The sequence below is a fragment of the Rhodofomes roseus genome (genome assembly GCF_022264815.1).
Source record: "Rhodofomes roseus strain CIRM-BRFM 1785 chromosome Unknown C8Q71scaffold_34, whole genome shotgun sequence".
Taxonomy (NCBI): domain Eukaryota; kingdom Fungi; phylum Basidiomycota; class Agaricomycetes; order Polyporales; family Fomitopsidaceae; genus Rhodofomes; species Rhodofomes roseus.
The window spans coordinates 267,242-282,104 of NW_025952990.1; the positions used below are offsets into that span (position 1 = coordinate 267,242).

The 14,863-nt window shown below is 52.9% G+C and overlaps 2 protein-coding genes across 2 annotated transcripts; one reads left to right on the forward strand and one right to left on the reverse strand.

Moving 5' to 3' along the window:
- Positions 1 to 351: 351 nt before the first annotated feature.
- Positions 352 to 522, forward strand: C8Q71DRAFT_671582 (uncharacterized protein; the record flags this gene model as incomplete). Its single annotated transcript, XM_047919671.1, has 1 exon — positions 352 to 522. A coding segment is annotated over one exon (171 nt), but the record flags the coding sequence as incomplete, so codon positions are not given.
- Positions 523 to 874: 352 nt separating this feature from the next.
- C8Q71DRAFT_862870 (uncharacterized protein) lies at positions 875 to 2,712 on the reverse strand (the record flags this gene model as incomplete). The annotated part of the gene is made up of 2 exons (XM_047928085.1): positions 875 to 1,357; positions 1,510 to 2,712. 2 exons carry the CDS (start codon positions 2,710 to 2,712, stop codon positions 875 to 877), a joined length of 1,686 nt encoding a protein of 561 aa, XP_047773378.1.
- Positions 2,713 to 14,863: the final 12,151 nt, after the last annotated feature.

Genomic DNA, 14,863 nt, shown 5'->3' on the forward strand with positions numbered 1-14,863 from the left:
GCTGCCGACGTCATCCGTTCTATCGAAACTGACGTGATGGAAGCGCAAGATAATCTGTTTCTCGCGAAGGTGCACCAGGCCTTGATGGCGAACGCACATCGAGGAGCGGAGATCGCATACGCGGTTGGCGACCGTGTTATGCTCTCCACTTTCCATCGCCGACGCGAGTACATGCAACGTGGAGACCACCGCGTTGCTAAGTTCATGGTGCGCTGGGATGGCCCCTACAAGGTCTTGCACGCACATCCAGAATCGTCTGTCTACACCTTGGACTTGCCGTCTCACATGCAGATTTTCCCGACCTTCCACGCCTCACTGTTGAAACCTTTCCACGACAACGACTCTTCCCTCTTCCCGTCTCGCGAACACGCGCGGCCCGGGCCTGTAGTCACGACGAATGGCGAAGAGGAATTCGAGGTCGAGGCTATAACCGATCGGAGACGGCGTGGTCGAGGCTGGCAATACTTCGTGACCTGGCGTGGTTACCCGGAGTCGGCTGGGTCTTGGCTCCCTGGCAAGGAGTGCGAAGACCTGGCTGCATTGGATACCTTCCTCCGTTCTCTTCCTGGTTCTTGATCTCTCGTACGTCCCTTGTTTGTTTTTTTTTCACCGTGTTCTTGCTTTAAAGTGGGGAGGAGTGTAACCGCCTCCCTACGGTTACTACAGTACATTACTATTACATTGGACATTACCGCTACACGAACTTTCCGTACACATACACCATCACCGTTCCTTCACGTTACATAAGCGATCCCGCTCTCTGTTGAACTTCCGAGTTTTCAGTGTTCTTATCTTATCAGTTATGTACGGATATGGACTTATATTCTGCGATGTCAGATTACATACGTTCTTTGATGGACTTTGCCTAGGAGCCTCAGGGGCGATCCGATCGACGAGCGACTGACGTTCTTCGTGCGTTTCTCTGAGCACGCGGGGCGGCGAGGCAGGGGGCCGTAGGGGTGACCGGCCTCGGTTGACCGGGGGGCAACCGGTCGACGACGCGGGACTTCGCGAACGTCGACGGAAGGTTGGGCTTGCTCGCCGGGGTCTGACCAGGGAACGACCCGGGTTGACGTCGTGGACCTGCCGGTAAGCGCCGCCGTACTCTCGTCGATACGGAGGAGGCGAGCGTGATAGGACGCGCGGCTCGCGGCGTGACGGGGAAGAGATTTGACGAGGCGACGGCTGACGACCGCGCGGTCGCTCGTATTGTCTTCTCTCCCTCGGGGAGCAGGATCGAGGGGAGCGGCGGGGAAAGCGCGTCATAGGAGACGGGGGTCGGCGACGATGGTGAGATGAAGGGGGCGAGCGACAAAGATGGGGAGAGTGCGTACGGCGAGGGGGAGAGAGAGCTCGGCTCTTACCCTTGTCGATTCTCAATCGGGGAATGGCCGCTCCCGAGTGCGACGTTGATGCGAGCGGCTCGTTAGTGTTCCCGGAGCGTGGGGGCGAAATGGCCATTGGAGAGTCGACCCGGCGGGGCGGGGTTTTGCTTTCTCGTTGACGAACCGGCGACGAAGGCCGAGGAGGGGAGGACGGGGCGGCTGGTTCGACGGCCGGGCTGTTATTCCACCCTTCTTCATCCGGGTCCGGGAAGGATGGGATGGATGGTACGAACGAGGCGACCAGAGCCGCCGCCGCGCGCTTGAGGGGCTTGGAAGGGCCCGGGATGAAGGGAGGATTGGAAGGGACAGGTAGATCTTCGGGGTCGTCCCAGTCGAAGTCGGAGTCCTCATCGGCGCGAAGCTCTGCCTCGATTTCTGCAAGACGTTTCCTTCCTCGCTTCCCCACGTATGGCTTGTGGTCGTGAATCTCTTCGTCCCAACCTTCCCTTGATAAGCGAGGGTCGAGTCCTCGTACTGGTCGCAGGGAGCTAGGGAAGGGGACCGGTGATCGACGCACGTACCATACTCGAATGCCGAACCAGGACAGGCTCTTGAGGAGTTCCTCATTTCCCTCCCGGATCCAACATCCTACTCCCATCGTCTCGGCGCTGGGGAAGGACATCTTGCCATTTTCTAGTGACTCCTGTAGGTAAGCGTGGTAGGAGTAGGCGCGAAGTTCCCTAAGGTGGTGTTGGATGAGGGCGGCTTTCTTCCGAGCGGAGAAAAGATCCGTTAGTTCAACGGGGAACTGGTAGAGCGCCTCTCGAACGGCAGCCGGGCGCAAGACTAAAGATTGGGGCGGGTTGCTATCCCGCGCGAAGAACGATTCGGCGCGCGTCACCTCCGCGTCGTAGAGGACCTGCAAGGCCTGAGCAAAGGTCGCCGTCGGGGATCCCTTTCCCGTCTGCTGATTGTGAACGTGGAAGGTGCCCGTTCCTTTCTTCGTGAACTCCAGTGTGACGTAGGCGGGGTCCGCGCCTTCGTCACCGTCGGGCACCTCGAACATGAAGGGCCAGTGTCCCCTGGAAGTGTTCCAGGCTTGAGGGTGGTATCCTGGCTCAAACTTGCCGCGTCGTCCGTCGGAGAACACGTCCTCCCTATCTGAAGGGCCGGGAGGGAACGGCGGGATGAAGTCCGCGTTCGGAGTCACTGCGTAGTCGCCGTTACCTAGCGAGGCGGCGACCCGGACGACTCGGTGGGCTCGGTAGAGCTTCCAAGCTGAGTCTCGAGATTCCGGTCGAGGAGGAAGGGCCTCGTAGTGTTGCGGGAACCAGAGAGTGGAGCGAAAGCGGGGGGAGACCGAGTTTGAACGGGTGAGGTCGACCATCCCGTACACGTGGGGTTCGGATTCGAACGCTCGCGCGAGGGTAGACAAGAGAGACACGAAGTTCGGTACCTCGAACGTTCGTGGAGGAAGGCTGAGGTTCGGTGGCTCGAACACTCGCCGAATGGTTGGGTGGAGAGAAAGCGAGGGAGGAGGGCGCTCGAGAGATGCGCGGGGGTCCAAGCGCCGAAGCCTCCGTGGCACGGTCACGTGTTCGAGTGAAGCGCGATTCGCGTCGCGTTCCAAACAGCGCTCCGTTAGTCTTCCGGGGTGAGAGGCTATACTAATCTAAAATGGGAGATTCTATGATCCCGACTATCTAGGGCACATTATTTACTATTACTACCATGGGGTACACTATCTAACAAAGGAGAGGGGGTGTTCCCGGGCGTTCACCTGATTAGGTCGTGACGATCTCGGTATTCCTTGAGGATTTCGTGCGCGTTGCGGAGGTGAGCGGCTGGCTCCCAAGTGTCATGGATGGGACTGAACCCCTTCCATCGAACCAGGAATTCTAAGCGGTTGCTCCGGTACTTGTTTCTTCTCCACGACACAATGGACTCAACTTCGTATTCTTCGATGGCAAGAAGTTCGGAGTTACGAGGGTCCGGTAAGATCGGACGCCTCACGTCGGTGGAAATTAGATCCGGTTCGCGATATCTTCGTAGGTGCTCGATGTTGATGACGGGATTCATGGGATAAGTACTGGGCATAGCGAGTCGGTACACTAAAGGGTTGACTTGCTCGATGACGGCGAAAGGGCCCAACATGCGCTGTACCAGCTTCTTGCCAGTGCCTTTCACGTCAACTAGTTCCAGGGAATGAGGGTTGACGAGTACGCGAGTGCCCACGGGGAAGGTCTCCACCCGCCGACCCTCATTGTATTGGCGGGCAGATTGTTCTTGGGCCATGGCTATGGCGTCTCGTGCTCTTTGTCGATGGAGCTCCATGTTCATCACAAATTCGGTGGCTTTCTCGCTAACGAGCAAAGGGCGTTGCTCGTAGCGGTTGGTATGTCCGATGAAGTCCATAGTGCCCTTCGGTTCGAATCCGTAGAGAAGGAAGTAGGGCGAATAGCCCGTAGCCGAGTGGATCGAGGAGTTGTAAGCGTGAGCTAGGGCGGGAAGCCATTTGGCCCATCCTTGCCGGTCCCCTTGCACGTACGCTCTCAGCATAGTTTCTAACCTTTGATTCACGATTTCGGTTTGTCCGTCGTGTTGAGGATGGTGGGATGATGACAAGCATAGGTGTATGTCCAGTTCCTCAGCCACGGCTCTCCAGAATTCGGATATCCATCGTCCGTCGCGATCACTGATGATGTGATCTGGGATGCCGAACCGGAAGATGACATTCAATATGAACAGATGAGCGAAGTCGACAGTGTTAAGAGTCCCGTTGCAAGGGATGAATAGACCGAACTTCGAGCAGCGGTCTACAACCACGAACGCCGCGTCGAAACCATCGGAATTGGGTAGTCCGGTGATGAGGTCGAAGGAAATCCATTCGAAAGGTCTGTCGGGCACCGGGTTAGGGCGAAGTAGTCCGGCCTTTGCCCTACGGTCGACTTTGGTCTTCTGGCAGATGTCACACGACATAGCGTAGTCCCTTACATCCTTTCGTAGAGTTGGCCAGAAGAACCTAGAGTTGATACGTAGAGCGAGCTTCGCGGGACCTTCGTGGGCCGATTCGTATGGAGAGTCGTGTAGACGAGCAATAAGAGGGAAGACTTCCTTCCGGGGGACGCAGAGTCGGGCAGGATCCGAACCGGTTCGCATGTAGAGCAGACCCGAAGAGTCCGTGAAGAAACACTGTCCGGCGAACTTTTCCAATCCTGGTTCCGATGCCCTTTTCCACTTAGTCTTGAAGAATTCGTCCTCCGCGTATCCTTCCACGAACTTGTTGCGATACTCCTTGCTGAGTTCGATGAGAGCCGTGGGAGTTGATAGGTCGTCTTTCGGCTCGTAGGGATCGCGGACATCGTGTTCCTCGTGATGGACTGGTTCTGGAATCGGAGTGCTGGTTGGCGACAATTTCGGGCGCGTTCGTTTTGTGAAGACTTGAGGGCGACGTTGTCCTTTGAATCTCGTCGATACTGGGACTGCTGACTTGTCCAGGGTGATACGGGGAGGTCCTTCTCCCGCGTTCACATTGACTAGGTGATCAGCGTCAGAGTTTTCACTTGAGCAGATCGGTAATTCGATCATGCTCTGAGACTCCTCTTGGTACGCGCCCCCCACGCTGAGGCCGGAGTCATCGTGCGTTTGGTTGCAGAAGGGTGTCGACGCCGGGGATGCATCCAGAATGTCTTCCCAGTTGTTGATAATAGCGGCCGCAGCGGCCATCTTGACGGCTGGCGATCGTTCAGCGGCTACTTCCGCGGCTGCCGGCTTGACTTGGTCCGTGATAATTGGGATTGAAAGATCAATGACTGGCGAATCGTGGGCCGGGGGTTCTCGCGGGAGTCGTGACAAAGGATCGACGTTTGAGTGTACTCGACCCGCTCTATGAACAATGTCAAGATTAGGCAAGTAGGCGGCGAATACTGCCCCCCACGCGGCTAGTCGTCGGTTCGTGTTTTCGTACGTGCGAGCCCATTGAAGAGCGGCGTGATCCGTGACCAGTGTAACTTGTTCCCCCTCGATGAAAGGTTGGAACCGGACCAAACCATCTTTAGCGGCTAGTGCTTCTCGTTCAGTCGCGGAATAATTGCGCTCTGCGGGTTTGCATGATCGACTCCAATATGCGATTACGCGCTCGACATGGACGGTAGTATCGTCAAATGTGCGAGCCCATTCCGCGGGAGGAGGTTTGTCGTCAAACTTCTGGGATACTCGAGTGATTAAGCTCGGAGCGGGAGCGCCCTCGGAAAATGCTTTGGCTAGGCGGTCGTAGGCCCTGGTCCCCTTAAGGTCCGCGACTCGAATGGGTTGGACTTGCTGGAGGCAGGCTCCTAACGCGATATCAGAAGCGTCCGTATACAGGCGGTAGGGTAGTCCGGCTATTGCATGAGCCAAGACAGGTGCGGTTTGTAAAGTATCCTTCGCACGCTGCCAGGCCACTTCACACTCGGCGGTCCAGTCCCACTTGTGGTCCTTCTTGAGCAGCTCAAACAGAGGGGAGACGATGAAGGAGTAATACGGAATGTACGCTGAGAAATAGACCGTCATTCCCAGGAAGGTCTGCAACTCCGAAACTCGCTTTGGACGGGCCAGTTCCATTACTGCGCGGACTTTCTCCTGATGCGTCGAAAACCCCAGCCGCGATACCTTCTGACCCAGTAGGAGGATTGAGGTGTACCCAAAGTGACATTTGGGGGGGGAGAGTGTGATTCCTGACGCAATAACTGCCTTGAGGACCTTGTCCAAGTGACCGACGTGCTCATCCCACGACCGAGAGTACACGACGATATCGTCGATGTACACCAGTGTGAAAAGCCAGAGATAAGGGGCGAGCACTCCTTGCATGACCCTCTGGAAGGCCGACGGACCGTTGCGCAATCCGAAGGGCAAGCGTTTGAATTGGAATAACCCGCGATGAGTACGAAAGGCCGTCTTTTCCCGATCGTTTTCAGCTACTAGTAGCTGCGTGAAACCGGATAGGGCGTCCAATGAGGTGAGCACTTGGGCCCCCGAGAGAGCTTGCAGTATTTCGCTTTGCCTAGGAATAGGAAATTCGTCTGGTACGGTGATAGCGTTCAGACGGCGGTAGTCGACACATAACCTGGGTTTCCCATTTCTGTAGGCTATCAGAACGGGAGCCCCCCACGGGCTATTGGACGGCTCGATGACGTCGAGATTCAACCATGCCTCATGTTGTGTGTCTATGACTTCTCGTTTGGCGGGTGACGCGGTATACATGGGCAGTGATATAGGCTTCGCATCGGGATGCGTCTTGATCTCTACCTCCGTAGGATTCTGTCCCAGCCGTCCGTCGAAAGCGAAAGCCGCTTGGTTAGCTCGCAACATCCGTAGCAGGTGGTCCTTCTGAGCGGCGGGCCATTCGGGACCGATGTCGAGCATGTTCTCGAGCTCACTGGACGGGTAGGTTTCGGGATCCGGGACTTCTGCTGTTTTAGGGCCCCATTGATCATCCGTGTCGTCTGCTTTCGTGGAAGATTCAGCTGTCGGTGCTTGTTGCTCCGCCGCGTCCTGGATCATGGTTTTGACGGAGGAAGCGTGAGCAAGGAGTTCGGGAGTGGCTGACGCGAAGTAGTCCGACGGGGAATGCAAAAGGCCTAACACTTCTCCTTCGCGAATAATGTGCGGACGATCGGTGGGATTGGTCACGGAGACGTAGAGATGCTTGGTGTCCAGGAGAGTGGGAGTGGTCATTGTTGAAGAAAGAGGTTTTAGGCTTAGTAAGCCCAGTGGCAGTGAAGGACTAATGAGTGAGTGAACAGACCAGTCCCAAAGGGAAGATCCTATGCTGGCAGGCAGAGGAGAGGACGAAGGATCGTTATCATTACAGGGCAAACCAGCCCAGTATATATACACATTTGATACAGGTCACATGCTGTATCAGTGGTTCATCAGTAAGCACTAAGTCCGAGGTTTTGGGGATATGAGTAAGCTGGTAAGCAGCATGAGTAAGCCAAAACTCGGAGTTTGATGTGGAGAGATATATGAAACGTGATGGAACATCAGGAATAATATGAGACATGATGGAACATCAAAGAGTGATATAGTACGTGATGGGACATCAAGGAATGATATGGAACGTCATGGAACATCAAGGAATGTCGTGGAATATCATGGAATGATCCGGACTAAAGTCACATGACGTAATCTAGGCAAAGTCCATCAAAGAACGTATGTAATCTGACATCGCAGAACATAAGTCCATATCCGTACATAACTGATAAGATAAGAACACTGAAAACTCGGAAGTTCAACACTCCCACTTGTTCAAGATGTCGAGTATCTCATCATGCCAACCGAAGACCTGAATTTCTCGATTCCGCTGAAGGGAACATTCTTGGTCAAGGCATCAGCAAGTTGGTCTTCACTTGCGACAAAATAGATGTCCATCTCCCCACGTTCGTAGAACTCTCGAATGTAGTGATACCGGATTTCTATGTGCTTGGTGCGGCGATCCACGGCGGGGTTCACTGCAAGGAAAATGTTGCCTTGGTTGTCAAGACAAAGTGGAGTTGGATGAGACATGTTGTCTCCCAATTCTTCTCCAAAATGACGCAGCCAAGCCATCTGACGACAGCAGTCGGAGCTGGCCTTATACTCTGCTTCAGTTGAAGACAAAGATACCGTTGGTTGGCGTCTTGACACCCAAGAAACGACACAATTGGCCATGAGGAAAACAAAGCCAGATGTAGAGTGCCTATCATCACGGTCTTCAGCCCAGTCTGAGTCTGAGTAGGCGATCAGACCAGAGTTTGAGCCTCCATCGTAGCAAAGTGCAAGTTCCTTTGTCCCTTGAAGATATCTCAGGACATAGTACGCAAACTTCATATGCTCTTTAGACGGATTTGAAGAAAACTTCGCCAGACGCGTGACCGCGAACGAGATGTCTGGGCGAGTACCAAGCATAGCATACATGATGCTGCCAATAATGCTCTGGTAACGGGTTCGGAAAATTTCAGACGCAATGTCGGTGTTCTTCTCTAATACTGCTCCAGCGGGAAGAGGCGTCCTTGCAGACTTGCAGTTGGACATTTGGAACCTCTCCAAAACAGACTGAATATAGTCTTCCTGGTCAACGAAGATACAACGTGCAAGATGTTCTCGACGAATGTGTAGACCAAGGAAACGCTGGACAGCTCCCAGATCAGTCATCTGGTATTCCAAAGACAGTCTCTGCTTGATGTTGTCGATGAACAATTTCGAGTCGCCCATGAGGAGCAAGTCGTCGACATACAGAATGATTAAGCAGGTGTGTCCTTCAGATTCACGAGAGAAGACATAAATTCCGGCATCCGAATATGTCCGTTTAAACCCTAAGTCGAGGAGAGACTTGTGGATCTTAGCGTTCCATTGACGAGACGCTTGCTTCAAGCCATAAATGGCCTTCTTGAGCAGACAGACCCAGTTCTCCTTCCCAGGTACAGCCCATCCTTCGGGCTGTTCCATGTAGATTTCCTCATCAAGGTCACCGTTAAGGAATGCCGTCTTGACATCCATAGACTCAATCTCCCAATCTTCAAGTGCTGCATGCGCCAATAGATAGCGTACGGATTCAAACCGTGCAACAGGAGAAAAAGTCTCGGTATAGTCTTGACCCCATACTTGGGTAAATCCCTTTGCAACAACACGCGCTTTGTAGCGACCATCGTGTTTAATCGCATAAACCCACCGGCACTTGATAACCTTTCGGTTTTTAGGCCGTGGAACTAGAACCCAAGTCTTGTTGTCCATAAGCGACTTGTATTCAGAACCTTCAGATGCATGCCATTTAGCCTTGTCTTGAGACTCCATAGCTTCCCTGTGACTCTGGGGAACGCCATGGTTTGCTTCTGCTAGCATCCGCACAAACATGAGAGTTTCAGCCTCAGATTGTTGACGGCCTTGAGCGTCGGTACGACGATCAATATTCGCAGGTGGCTCGTCACCATAGGCATTGTCCTTGTTCCTCTTAGGATTTTGTCCAGCACCTTGACGACGTGGACGTTCGTACTGAGGTTGCGGAGGAGGTACAGGATCAGGTTGCGGTTGTGGAATGTCTCCCACTGGCTCTGGATGGTCTTCAGGTTCAGGTTCATGTTCCGGGATAGGAACGGGAATAGGTAAATCCTCAGAATCAGAATCCTCCGAGTTCGCATCCTCAGGAGGTTCATCAAACGGCTTATCCAGGGATTTCGGATTATTGCCTAAATCTTTACGTGCAGGAAATGTCTCTTCATCGAAGGTCACATCACGAGACACAACAATACTTCGAGTGGCCGGGTTCCAGAAACGATACCCTTTGGAACCTAACTCATAGCCAACAAAGATCATCTCGACAGCCTTCTTGTCGAGCTTCCCAGCTCTTTGTTCCTTCTGCACATGCACATATGCCTTGCACCCAAATACCCTAAAATACGAAATGTCCGGGACTGTGCTATCCCAGAGGGTAATGGGGCATTGCCAGTTAAGGCGTCGCATTGGTTGCCGATTATAAATGTGAACCGCAGCGTCAACAGCCAATTGCCAGAAACCATGGCTTAGTCCAGCATGATGAAGCATAGACATAGCCTTCTCGACAATGGTCCGATTCCAGCGCTCAGCTCTCCCATTCTGTTGAGGAGAGTATGGCATCGTCTTCTGATGTTCAATGCCAAATTTGCGCAAATGTTCGGTAAATTCTGTAGAGGTATATTCTCCCCCTCGATCCGAGCGTACAGCTTTGATTTTCTCGTTGGTTTGGTTCTCAGCCCATGCCTTGAAATCATCGAACGCTTGGGTCGAATCATTCTTATGTTTGAGGAAATAGGCGCGGCCAAGACCGGAGTAGTCGTCGAGAAAGCTGATGAAGTAGCGCCATCCACCAATAGCGGTGGTACGCATAGGACCGTCTTCGTCGGTATGAACAATTTCAAGAGGTTTTGAAGCTCTCTTGTCCGACGCGGGAAATGGAGCACGATGAGACTTGCCCCATTGACAACCTGCACAAGGAGACTTGTCCTTGTCACCGATAGAATCCACACCCTTGGTGTGCTTGGGTAGTTGACGGATAACTTCTTCAGATGAATGTCCGAAGCGTTGATGCCAAAGGCGAAAATTTGACTTGTCCACAGACTTAGCCAATTGCGGTTTCATAATTTCCATGTGCAACATATAGAGATTGTTGAAGGGCGTGTGATGCGCCTCCATGATCTTGTTACCACGGATTCGGTCAGAACCATGCAAAATAGGTTGGTCGAAAATGACCATACGGCCTCCACCTTGAACAAGGGTGAAACCTGAACGTTCAATAACTCCAGTTGAAAATAGGCGACTAGACGCGGCAGGGATATATGCAACATTGGTAATAGTCGACACAATATGTTTCCCTTCGACATGCACAACGCCTTTGATAGTGCCTTCACCATAAGCTGCAATCTTACTCTTGCCGGCTGTGCTAAAAACCATGGGCTCCTCGTAAGGAGTGTAATCCCAGAAATCAGCCATGTCGTTGGTGATCGTCTTGGATGCACCAGAATCCATAATCCAATCAGTCGTTCTTCCTGACGCGGTGTGAGCCGCAGTATACCAAGAAGCAGTCATAGTATTCGCAGACGACGAGGAGGATTCTACAGTTACAACATTCGAAGAGTCCGACGCAGATGCAGTGTTAGAAGTACCAGAACTAGATTGACCATTTCCTCCGCTCTTTCCCTTTCCTTTGCCCTTGCCCTTGCCCTTGTTGTTCTTCCCTTTTCCGCCACCTTTATTCTGAGGGCGGAGATGCGGGTACTTGGTCCAACAATTCTCGCTACCATGGGCCCCACCGCAGTGATCGCAGGGGTCCTTGGATTTATGCTTGACCTGGGACGTCTTAGATGCAGACTGTCCCATACCGGATCGGCGAAGTGATTCCTCGGCGAGAATTTTGCTCTGGACCGAGTCGACCTTTAGATCTTTGAGGGTCTGCGTCGCTAGGAGCGCAGAGATCATCGACTGGTATGACTCTGGCAGCTTCGACAGAAGGAGAAGAGCCTGAGTCGAGTCACCGAGCGTAATTCCGCCACCACTAATCTCCTTGAGCCGGGTAACCAGCTTGTTGATCTGATCCTGCATTGGCTTGGAGTCAGACATTTCCGGAGATTTGATTAACGACTGGAAGAGAGACCAGACGTATGCCGTGTCGGGGGTGCCAAAAGCGGTTTTGAGCGAGTTCCACATGTCCTTCGCATCCTTGAGATCACCGGTGTCTTTCTCGAGCAGATGATGCATCGAGCGATCGGTTCTCATAAATAGAACACCCTGGGCACGGGCATTCTGAGTGGCGAAGTCCGCTGCGGGTGTGCCAGTTGCAATAACGGCGGGCCAGGCTTGGATAAAAACCAAATAGCCGCGCATGGCGGCTGACCAATCAGCGTATTGGGACGCTGAGGAAAGCTTGGGGACATTGTCAGGCTTGACGTCACCCATGGTTGCGGATAGGAGGATAAATTCGTCTTGTGAGACGGATGGTAGTTCTGGGGTAAAAACTTCGAAGGGTAATTCCTCGAAGAATGGAGATTGAGGTCTCGACTCAGGGAGCGGGACTAGGTGTTCAGGATATGGAGGTAACTCCGAAAATTCACTAGCAAATAGGAAATTCTCCTGCCAAGGAGCGACCGATATTCCAGTTGAAAATCCTTCTGGAACTGGACCTAGAGGTTGATCGTAGCGATGTGGGCAACTAGCGTCGTCGCAGTTAATCCACTGATCTTCTTCGACGTCGAAATGATAATCGAAGTTCTCCTCGTAGTCGTAGAGATGATGATGGTCGGTGCAATCGTACGGTGGAATTACTCCGTTCGATGCTTCACTATTTGAGTCTCGGTCAAATGTCTCTTCTTGAGACGAAGCCACAGTGTGATGCTTAAATTCTAGGGACGAAGATATACAGAAAAAATGCGACTACAATCGCTTATCTACCCAGTACAAGTAGTTGTTCTTGTACAAGTCCCCTACGTCCTTGATAATGCGGCCGAAATTCTGGCTAAGATTTATGAAGGAAATCTTTGCAATCAGCTCGCAGACAGAACAGATGTCGTTCAATTCGACTGCAGACCACGTGGTTCCTTCCTCCTCGATATTCGTCAGCACCCAGTTGAAACGCCTGCCAAAATCGTCCAAGTTATCCAACAAGGGAAGACGGGCGTAGAGGCGGTTACGGTGGCGATAGAGGGGCTGAAGGCGCTTCTGGACGGCAAGGAGACGCTTGCACAGGATCTCGACTTTGTCAGCGGTGGACTTCTTGCGGAAGTCGGACAGGAAGATAGGCTTTAGAGCCGTGGGAACGATGGGAGTTTCTCCGCTAAGATGCTCAATGAGCGAAGCCTTGGTCTCGGCAGCAGCGGCACTAGCGGCACGAGCAGCAGCGAGTTCGGCTCGGCGTGTCTCGGCGAGAGCTTCGGCAACGTCCGCTTTCTTCTGCAAATACAAGAGGTGCTGCTCCGGCGAGGTGCGGCAGGACTCCTTGGGAGGAATGGACGTGTCTACGCGGCCAGAGGCTTGGCGGCGGCGACGAGGGGTAGGAGCGAGGATGATGTTGATCTGGCGACGGACGGGTAGATGACCGTACAAATGCCGATGACGTACGGCGATGACGTTAGAGTCGTCTTCGTCAACGTCGTTTCTCTCACGACGAGACGGATGATAAACTTCGTAATTGCCTTTTCGGGCTGCCCTAGAGATGCGCTCAGACAAGGCCTTCGGCACTATGTCATGCAGCGACTTAAAAATAGTCCAACAAAGGACAAAAATTGCCAACTCACTCTTTCAAGAGTTGGGCTTTGGAGCGCGCAAAGAGGGGTGCAGGTGATCAAAGAATCAGAGCGCAGGGCTCATAACCTGTTGAAGAAAGAGGTTTTAGGCTTAGTAAGCCCAGTGGCAGTGAAGGACTAATGAGTGAGTGAACAGACCAGTCCCAAAGGGAAGATCCTATGCTGGCAGGCAGAGGAGAGGACGAAGGATCGTTATCATTACAGGGCAAACCAGCCCAGTATATATACACATTTGATACAGGTCACATGCTGTATCAGTGGTTCATCAGTAAGCACTAAGTCCGAGGTTTTGGGGATATGAGTAAGCTGGTAAGCAGCATGAGTAAGCCAAAACTCGGAGTTTGATGTGGAGAGACATATGAAACGTGATGGAACATCAGGAATAATATGAGACATGATGGAACATCAAAGAGTGATATAGGACGTGATGGGACATCAAGGAATGATATGGAACGTCATGGAACATCAAGGAATGTCGTGGAATATCATGGAATGATCCGGACTAAAGTCACATGACGTAATCTAGGCAAAGTCCATCAAAGAACGTATGTAATCTGACATCGCAGAACATAAGTCCATATCCGTACATAACTGATAAGATAAGAACACTGAAAACTCGGAAGTTCAACATGGCGGAACCGTCCGTGACGCTGCGGGTGACGCTCAACTCGTAATTTACGTGGAAGTCCTCGCCTAGTAAGAGAGGTGCGGTCATCCCTGGTACGACGTAGCACTCCGCCGTCATTTTCAGAACGTGGCCTTGCTCCGACTCAACGTAGATTTGAGTCTGGACGTAACCTGAGATACGGAACCCTCCCGTCAATTGGTATAGATTCATTCTAAGCCCTTGCTTGATTTTAGGTCGAGACGCCTCTGGGAGAGATTCCAGGTACTCTTGAGAGACTAAGGAGATGTCCGCCCCAGAGTCTGCGCGGCAAATGACTGCCGGATGCGCGAGGCTACCCAACCGAAGTTGGAATGACAGAGCTGCTACTCCCACAGTAGAGTGTCCTGGAGGAGGATCCCGGATCCTGGCTAATGGAACGACCAGAGGGTCGGCGATAGGTAAGGAAGGCTGGGCAGCAGGGATGGTGCCCTCATCCACTGCCGCTGCAGTCCTGACGAACCGATCGTGAGCCTGAGTACTGGCATAGTGTGTAGAACCGTCCACGCTTAGGGCCTCGGCTAAGGCATCAACTAAGGACACGCCTGAGTTGGAATCGGGTTTCCGTATTTCCTCGAGGATGTGAGGGTGGTCGTGAGGTAGTGCAAACGAGGGACGCGACGGTAGTTCGTCGACGTCCTCGCATAGCACACTCGATGGCTTTCGCATCTGTAGGGACGCTTGGATATACTCTCCTTCAGCCCGGCAGACGTCCGCCTCCAACGCGCTCGACAATCTAGCATTGCTCATACTACTACAGATGTAAGCGACGAAAGCACGGTCATACTCCTGATTTTCGTCTTCGTTGCAGTCGAACTCGTTACCAATGAGGAGGGCCCTACGCCCGATGTCATATTCGTTCCAGTGCGGACAGTCCCTGTCCCAATGATAAGGACTGCCACAGACTCGACAATCACCCGGCGGCGGTCTCTTGCTTTTGACCGAATCGCTTCGAGGGAACTTGTACCCGGCTGCTGGAGGTTTACGCGCGAAGCTCTTCGCAGTCCGAGAAGGGAACTTTCGGGGTTGCGCTTCGAGAGCCAGAGCTTCCCTGGCATTGCTATCCGATTCTCCGTCAGGAACGG